General features: G+C 27.3%; 1 protein-coding gene across 4 annotated transcripts in view; it reads left to right on the forward strand.

Annotated features, from left to right (window-relative positions):
* The window catches only part of LOC107455009 (F-box/LRR-repeat protein 2), a 36,863-nt gene extending 27,812 nt beyond the window's left edge, over positions 1–9,051 (forward strand). For 2 of the 4 annotated variants that reach the window (XM_043042107.2, XM_043042111.2), the window contains exons 15-16: positions 1,906–2,118; positions 4,679–5,575. In XM_043042107.2, the coding sequence (XP_042898041.1) occupies positions 1,906–2,118; positions 4,679–4,786 (321 nt within the window). In that variant the 3' untranslated portion in view covers positions 4,787–5,575. Of the gene's footprint in view, positions 1–1,905; positions 2,119–4,678 lie in introns of all 4 variants that reach the window. The other 2 variants (XM_016072401.4, XM_043042102.2) reach the window with 2 other exon arrangements.
* The last annotated feature ends 1,036 nt before the right edge of the window (positions 9,052–10,087 follow it).

Raw genomic sequence — 10,087 nt, forward strand, 5'->3', positions numbered from 1 at the left:
TAGGACCTCAATCCTGCACGATCTGGAAAAAAAGTTAAGAATCCTTCACTTTTGAATTGCTGAAGTTCTTTCACTGATGTCTGGATCACCTGTCTTTCCCCTCTGGAGGCAGAGGATGATGAAAATATGATAATGAAAAAGTACCTATGCAAAATATTTAGAAAAGAAGCTCTTCTGAAATATTGAAAAAAAGGGTAATAAAAGAACTATTGATCATCTCAGATTGAAAGACAAATTTGAGCAATCTTTTTTATATGCTAATAATTAATTAAATCAAACTGTTTACATAAAGCTCTAATGATTATGATGTAAACAGTAACTGTTTTTGTCAAAGAATTCAATTTAATGTGTGTAATTGTAAATCCGTTACAAGCAGAATTATTCTCAAAAGTCTTCACCAATGTGAAAACAATTGTTAAAAGTTGTTCTATTACAAAATTCTTGATAAGCAAGATAAATAGTCAAATGACAGACTTAAGTGAATGCTGAAAAATTAAACTTCAACTTCACATTCAACAAAGAAGAACAGGTACAAGCAGTGTTTTGCAGTATCTGCATAATCATAGTCTGATGATCATTGACAACAATGGAGTCTGGTAGAGACTTTTCATCCACTTCTTTATTTGTCACTAAAATTCAATCCGGTTAAGACAAAACTCATTGTTTTTGTTACATTTTTTCCATTCAAATTTTTTGGAATTAAAAATAAATAATTACAAGAAATAACTGAAGAAATAATATGTTTTTTCAAATCATAATTTTCATATTATTCTTAATAATGTTTTTGCAAAAGATTAAATTTCATATCGCTTACAAGTTACTTAGAACTTAGTTTTTTCATACTTCTCTCTATTGTAAATTATTAATTTCTAATTTCATTCTAAGTTTGAATAGATTGCTTAACTGAAACTTGGTCGATTCCATAGTATTAGTAAACTTCAATCTTGCAGAGACAAAATCAATATGGAATTGCATTCCTTAAACAAAATGCAAGTTCTACTTACCATCATTCCAAAAAAAAAAAAAAAAAAAAATTTAAAAAAAAAATTTAAAAGAAGCAGACTGAGATACGAAAAAATATTGTTTGCCTAGGAAACTAATTATTTTATTCTCACCAAGTTTGAAGATTTGTTACAAAGTTAGCCAACAAATGTTTTTGCTGACTGAAAAAAGCTTAAAGCATTGTTTTTTGCTACCTGTGAGATCACTCCATATAAGTAGATTTAGCTCACACACACACACACACACATATATATATATATATATACAGTAGGGAACCGATTATCCGGAACGATCGGGACCATCGCTATTCCGGATAACTGATTTTTCCGGTTTTCTGAATCGCTACAAAAAGCCGTTTTTTTATTGTTAAACACAACTAAAAAAAATTTTTTTTTGGAAATAATCTTAAAAAGAAGAAAAAACGATGGAGCAATACACTAATGATTATTTCCAAAATGATGGTAAGGTAAACATCTTTCAAAAAAGAATGAAAAATCCTAAAATTTTATAAGGAAAAAAAAAATTTTTATAGTGGTGGGAAAATTTATCGAATTTTGTTCCGGTTATTTGGTTTTCCGGTTTTCTGATTTCCGGATAATGGGTTCTGTACTGTATATATATATATATATACTAATTTTGTCTTCAGATTGCATCATATTATTGCTGTAAATAGTAGTTATTTTGAAAATAATGTTTTATTAAAGTTATTCCTAGTAAGCAATGTCATCTGTATACAAACTTTGTCACTAACTTTAAAACTTTCTATACAAAATACATCAAATCACTCACTTTTATCCCCCTTCATTTTTCTTTAATTAGTGTTTTATCCCAGTAATTTTTTCTTTTTGAGATCTCCCTCTTGTTTTTAATTTTGACTTATATTCTGGAACATTTTATTTTCAGTCTCTATCCCATTGTGAGTTGATAACCGATGAGGGTATCAGGCATCTCGGTACTAGTGCTTGTTCATCTGAGCAATTATCTGTCTTAGAATTGGATAATTGTCCACTTATTTCTGACCAGTCTTTGGATCATCTAATAACATGTCAAAATCTTGAGAGAATAGAACTTTATGACTGTCAACTTATTACTAGACCTGGAATTAGAAAATTGAGAGTAAGTTAATAGAATTTTTTTTTCTTTTATTTTTCTTACAAGATTGCTAAAAATCTTGGAAATAATTTTGTAAGATGTCATATTATTCACGACTCATACTGTGTTAGGCAGTATGCCACTCAAAAGATGTTGAATATACTGCTTAATAATTTATTGCTCTATAAACTTATACACCCTAAAATATTGCTTTATCAATTTGTATAACCCTAAAGCAGAAACTTTTCAAAATTGTGGCATACGTCACAACAATTTACGTTCAGAGCAGAACTACTTATGTCTTTTCCCTGCAGACCACTTATATTTAGAGCAGAACTTTTTATGCCCCTTTCTTTCAGAACAATTTATGCCCAAGTTACATCATATGTAAGCATTTATATGTAATTTAATTTAACTAATTAAGATTCCTTTTATTTGCTATATAAAATTTATCATCAATTAAAAAATAAGTCAGGATCGGCGCTAAGCTTTAGCACCTTGCCAAATGTGATAAATTTGTAAATTCGGTGGAAAAAAATTGTGTTTTGGTGAATGGTTTTTTTCTATTGAAAAAAAAAATATCTATATTCCCTTCAATTCTGAAAAAAAAATAATAAAAATTTCAAAAAGAATTTTTCAATCCTATATTCAAACAAACAAATCCTGTATTTTTAATTTGATTACAGTAATTTCCATTTGATATATTGTGTAACTAATTAGAATTATATTAAGTCCAGATAATGTAAGTAACAAGAGAGATTATGTAAGCATGAGACAAACTACCATAAAATACAAATTATCATGTACGTTGCCGAATCACGCGATATCACGTGGCAATTGTTTTTCTACAGTATGTGTCAATAAAATAAATTAGGTGGTAGCAAGATGTATATTATCATACAAATATTTTTGCAGAAATATGCTTCCTCCTGACAATGTCATAGACAATAACATGACGATAACAAAATATTGTCTAAGATTTATCCTTATATTACTGCTCTAGTCTAAGAAGATTAAATTTAAACTAAACTATAATTACCCCCAACTAAAATTACTAATTTAACTAAAATTACACCCAACCTATTCCCATTTCTTTCTCTCAAAGATGATAAAACAACATCTACACTTTTCATCTCTTCCATTTGTTGTTCCTTTACTCCTCCCCACCTGCAAAATGAGTGTTTATTTGAATTTGCATTTACAGTAAATTTGTATTTTCATTATGTTAAAAAATCAATTATGAAAAATTGTTAAAATTTGCCTTTGGCTAAGAATTTTAAAATTTGGCTAATACTTTTGATATTTGGCTAATTTACTGACTAATAATTTGAATTCAACTTGGGTCCTCAAAGTAATAATTTAAATAGTAATAATTTTTTACTCATTTTTGATGCCTACCAAATATTAGTAATTATTGAAGTTTTCTTGCAGAACTGTTTGAATAAGCAAAAGCCTACCTGAATGTATGTTTACTAATAACTTGTTAACAGGACTTACTCGGACGAAAAACGGTTCTTGTCCTTTGCCCATCCCACCACCCTTCTAATTTTGACTCAAGGGGACCCTCTCACAGACAAGAAAATAATATAAAATAGTATGAGTGTCAGGAAAATTAGGAATAGCTAGTAAACAGGTTTCTCTTTTTTTAAAAAGTGAGAAGAAGAAAACTCTAAAAAAGTTTCCGCTAGTTTTGTATGGAAAAAATTATTTTGATTTGTTAGGAAAACGTACAAAGCACAATTTTTTTTATAAAGAATTACATAAAATCTTGAATAATTAATCATTGGTGTACAGTTTTCACATACTAACAGAAAATGATGCAGAAAGCGAGATAATGTGCAAATCAAACAACATAAAGCCGAGGTTCCACTGTAGTTTATTCATAAAGGATTCACGGAGAATTTAAAACATGTCCATAATGAGAGGCGTTCGTTTTGTAAAAGTATCCGTAACTTGAGGTTTCACTGTTTATAAATCAAATGAAATATTTGGGAATCTAAAAAAGTTTCAAAAGATATTCACATATTTTTAGAGTACATTCTGAAAGAAGTATAATAAGTGCTAGTTAGATATAACTCTGCATGGCTAAAAACACTCCAAAGGTAACGGTTTCAGTGTTTTAATTAATTTTGCCAAAATTTTAAGAGCCTCAACACAAAAGAAGTGGTACAAAGTGAGGTTTCATGTTAACTTTTAAATAATTCACTGGCAGTGGTGAGGAAAATTCTTCTGAAGTTGAAAAAAAGCAATTCCAAATAAACAATTTGTTTTATTAATTATTTACCTATTAAACAATTTGTACAACTTAATGTCATCTTCCATCAGTTAAAGTCCATGCTTACTTTGCACCTGTAATTCTTTACATTAAATCATGCATTAAAACATAAACTTTCCTATCATTAATAGAAATTTACCCACATAGTGTAAAAAGTTGACAGCTCTACTTACTTTAACCTACTATACCCGTATTTGTCTTTAATTTTTACTCCATATTCTTCTAAAGTTAAAGCAATTCTTCATAAATGATTTTGATTTTTTAACTTATTAATTATTATTTACTTATTAAACAATTTGTACAATTTAGGGTCATCTTCCATCAATTAAAGTCCATGCTTACTTTGCTCCGGTAACACCCCCACCGTCAGCCGGAGGTGGCAGACCACGTTATTGTCGATGTTGTGTCATAATCTGAAGAATGACCACTACATTTATTTTATTCTATTCATATGGGCATAAAGCAAAATCAGTATGCTTTATTTCCTATTTATGCCTGATTTATTTTAGATGCATATTATTGACATAAGAAGACTTGATTATGACTTTTAAATTTAACTGCTTTACATTTTGTTTTTATAAGTTTGGTACAAGCAACCATGAAAAATATTTGCTTTGTGTTCCTCACAGCATTTCATTTGAAAATTTTATCAATCAATGAAATTAACAACTTATATTTATTTTGTCAATTTATTTTGATTGACTTTCAGTATCTAACATTGCAAAACCGTGATTGTTTGAGTTGAATTTATCCTAATCTATGTCACTATTTGAAATAATAATAAAAAATTTAAAAATGACTATAAAAGCTATGCTGTCATTTAATCATGTTCTTTGTGATGTATAAGAAAATATTTGTGCAACATAATGAGTTTTGATTTTACAGTATTTTAAGTTTTGTTTTTGAATTAATAAAATATGCATTTAATAATCATGCATATATTGTTTAATGAAATAATAGTTTTTTTAAATAATGATTGAGCTCATATTATGGTGAATTAGATTATGTAATCAAATCTTAACTGTGTTGATATTTTTTTAAATAGTTTTTGTTTGTTCTTTACGCTTGAAAAATTGCTGATTTATATAGTTTTAGGAAAAGCTAATCTAAATCAATATTTTATGAAATTGAAATATTTCTTAACCAAAATTTTAACATTAACTCTTAAAAAATCAAAATTTTGTAATTGTTTTTTAACAAGTAATATTTCTTGCAGAAATATCATCCAATATTTAGTAATTTTTTTTATTCATTTAGTAAACTAAAAACTGATTGATATTGGTTTTAAAAAAAATTTTGTTTTTGATTTCAATAAAAATGTCTCCTTACAGTAGAAATCACCTTCAATTACTAAATTTATTTTTTATAGTTCTGTAAAGAAAATCATAGTTAATTTTTTTTAAAATAATTTATGTAACAAGTATCTAATAAATTAGTTATTTATACGTACTAAATTATAAAATTAAAGTAACTAGAATGCTATATAGAAGTTATGAGTTCTATATGATAATCAATCTTTAAGTTCTTATTTATGTTTCTTCTCATTGTTATACACTTTTTCGTGCACAAATTCTTTATTGGGACCACTTGTAGAGTATTGGGAATTGTAAAAAGTGCTACAAAATGTGTATAGGTAGAGATATATTAACTTGTTTAAAATCTTTCATAGACTGTGATTATTGTATCGAATATAATGCTAACAAATTACAAAAGCCGAAAATTAAATTTCATTCACAGCTGCTTTAAATTGCATTAAAGGAAACTTACAACTTATGTGTGTTTAGCATGTAGTGTCCAAGACTTTATAATTAAAACAAATTTCTTCATCTATTTCTTGTTTCAAAATTCTGATACTAAATTATTCTCTTTTTTTCCCCTTTTTTCTAACAAGTTGATATAAACTTCAAAGAATTCTTTTATGGGCAAAAAAATTTTTAGACCTCAAACATTCTAAATTTATCGAGTGTTCTTATATTGAACATTTAATATACTATTTTATTTGAAACATAAAACAGTAAAAATAAATTCGGTTAGAACTTATTTCAAATTGATATGTTAGCAACTTTATATGTCTTTTATTTTTAGCAAAGTTTTCATACTAGGGAATGTAAATTGTCTAATTGTAAATTGATGTATATAATAGAGGTTATTTTTACTAATTATTTTTTTCAAATTCACAAAAATAGTCTCATTCCTGTATTATTAATGTACTGATTTTTCAGGATTAATTATTCCCACTAATTGTTTAATCAAATTATTATTTATTTATTCGAAACAATTACTTTTAAAGTTCATTGTGCTAGTTAGTAGTCTGTGTTCTTACAGCATTTCTAAAAAAGTAATTGTGATAAAATGAAATTAGCATTTTGTTTTTTTGTTTAAATATTTTGGGGAAGATGGTAGTTTAAGATTTTTACTTAGGCACCATCTTATGCATATAAATATGTATACAACCAAACTTCAATAATGCAAATTTTTTGTTATTGTGAAAAAAATAGTTACCAATGCATTTTTAAAAAAATTTCTTTTTCTAATTTCTGAAAGATTGTAATTTTATTTTTTTCCGTCTGAACTCTGAGTTCTAAAGACTGTTCTTGCATAATTTTATATACTTTTTCTTGAAAGTGTAATAAGAAAGAAATAGAGAAGTTTTAAAAACGTTTCCTTGATAATCCGTTCCTAGAGAAGCGGACGTGTAAAATGTGTGTGCATAAATAAGAAGATTTGCCCATAAAATTGATAATTTAAAGGAAACTGAAACTTAATGTGTACAGTAATGATAATGTAATAGTATGGTAACAGTTAACGATAATGTGGACAGCATGTAATATTTGGCAAGAATAAAAAATATTCAAAGACGTTATAGCATTAGGGAGGTATTAGAAGCAAAAGAATTTCAGCAAAACGTAAATTTAAATGATTACACAGAAATTATCTGGTTATTTGAAGTAAATACAACAAAATCTCAGTATGGTTATTATTTTGACTAAAATGTATAAAGCTTTACAATTTTCGATATTACAAAATTTCAGTATATTGTGATATCAATATTTAATTGTATATTATATATAGATATATATGTAATAGAGGACTTGTACTGTATATTAATAAAAAAAATCTTACTTGTTTTATTCTGTTATTTATTTACAAATTTATTTCGTTTAGTCATATGATTTCTTAATTAATAAAGTTCTAACTTTACAATTTATAGTTTTTTAAAAATTCTTGTTAAGTAATGATTGCCACATTTTTTATACCATCTTCCGTATTGATCTGCATTTTCGTTTTTTAACCAAAACAGTGCTGTTATTTATATAATTAAAAGTTATCTATGTTATTTTGTATATTTCTTATTATTTTGCTTACAATATTTGGATGTCTGAAACAAAAGTTTTATGTAAAATTTTTTTCCTAACTTCAATCGCAAATATAATTTTTTTTTGTACTTCTAGTTATGATTTCTCCTCATTTTTTGATAAATTATAATTGCAAGAGCTTATAATTAGGGAAACATTAAATTTGTTTATATGCATATGTGTGTTACAGTCAAAATGATAATTCAAATTATTATTAATAATGGCCACATCTTAAGGTAAATATGATAAAGTACATTAACCAGTCAGTCTTAATACATAAAAAAAAGTTGCTAGTTATTGATGATTTCTGGTTAGTGCAATTAATTCTCTTAAACTATTCACTTCAATTCGCTTATTTGGTTATTATTAATAATCCTTGTTATTGCTCACAATAAACGAATAATCACATTGGTGCTTAACCACTGATCCAAGTAATGTATCAATAATGCGCTGCCCTCTGTGTATTTACACGGAAATTCTGTTTTCAAAAAACATCAGTGTAGAGAATACTGAGCTAGTGTATTTATTGTGCAGCAGCTAGTTATTGCATTTATTTCATTGGCAATTATTAATAACATTTGGTAAATGAAGCAAATTTTCATAAATGAATTACTTTAACTGGCATATTTAGTTATTACCATTAATCTGTGGTTATAATAACTGATTAATCATATTGACCGTAACAGATATAGATATAGGCAAAAAATATAATAAATCTAGGTTTGAAAATTAACAATCTGCTAGTGTTTGACTAGTAGTTTCTTAGTGATTGAGTACTCAACCTTTGATCTATATCTACTGGTAATGTTCCCAGTTTACCAAGAAATATTAACGAAATATATTTAATCAATGCCTAATGGTAAACTTTTGTATGTCTTTCATGAAATGACTCCTTACAAACTTAATATACATAATCAGCTAAGCTTTATATTAAGTTGCATAAGTAAATGTATGAAATGATGATTTACATGTTTCAACTGAATCTCAGTGTATGAAATATCCTTAATATATGTATTTAAAATGAATGCTTGTAAACAAGTTATGAAAACATATATACATATGCAATTTATTTAGCTGATAAATGGAGTACATTTTCACTCTATTTTAAAGGGTTTTCGTTGGTTCCCCTGTTGTAATCAACTATTTGTATAATTTTGCTAATTTTTATATCATTATTATGCTGTGTATATATATATTACTTAATAATTATCTTGGTATTCAGATGTTACATTATTTAATTTGTGAATGCTTCCTGTGAAGCATTAATGTGCACTGGTTGTCAGATTTTAACTTGGAATTTCGTAAATAAATTTACTATAAAAACTATTTGTCTGGGAATGTTTTTTTTTTTAATTATCCTATTTGGAGTTTTGAAAATGTCACACCTCTAACTTAATTACATCAATTTGAATATGCTCCCTCAAAACGTTGCCAACTGCTCTGCAAACGATTTCATTATATCTTAGCTTAGTGTCACCTTCGAAGTTGCAAGGTGACATTCTGAATAGATGCTATCAAAAGAAAATTTTAGTCTGAACGGTTTTTTAAAAGGGAAATAGAAGTTTTAAAATACACACTTCTCATTTGATTTGTAATTCAATACTTGTTCCATTTTATTTCATAACCGACGTTGAAAACTTGCCTATCCAATTCTGAGTTAACGTCTATTAGTGTTAATCTCTGCAGCCTTGTCATTTTGAACTCAACCCAGAAGACAATGGAATATCTGGATCAAGCATTTTATTTTATTTTACAGCCATCGTTAAACAGTCGACCCAATTTTTTGGCTTATGATTACTACAGGGTGCATAACGTTTTTAAAAAGTGCTTATTTTTGATTTGCGTTTTTTAAAAGCCCTTAAAGCTTAGCCTGAGGGCTATGGGACTAACCCATGATCCGTCTACCACTCAGGATTATTTTACGTCAGCACTGTGGACAGTGCGAGCCGGGAGCAGAATTCATATTAACCAGTTATTACTGGGATTGGAACCTAGGTCCCCTGAATTAACCCCCACCTTTCCCTTAAAATTTCTAAATATAATCCTAGTTACACTGCAGCCTGTGACTAAGTGAAAGTTTTAAAAAATGTGACCCTTGTACACTTATAAGTTGGTAATCCTCGATCTATATAAGATAGGTTCAGTTGCTAATCTGTTCATACACTACCTTACAATAATGGAAGAGGTACTTTCAGTTCTTCATATTTTTTTTGAATTTTTCGGGAAATACTTAAATATTTTGTAACTTTAAAAGTGTTTACTCGGAAAAAATTTTAAATTATTTCTTCTTAATTTCGTAGTGAATCGTACTTGGCAACTAATGGAAAAAATCTGATTTAAATATCTTAAAAACGTAAAAAAT

The sequence above is a fragment of the Parasteatoda tepidariorum genome, chromosome 8 (assembly GCF_043381705.1).
Source record: "Parasteatoda tepidariorum isolate YZ-2023 chromosome 8, CAS_Ptep_4.0, whole genome shotgun sequence".
Taxonomy (NCBI): domain Eukaryota; kingdom Metazoa; phylum Arthropoda; class Arachnida; order Araneae; family Theridiidae; genus Parasteatoda; species Parasteatoda tepidariorum.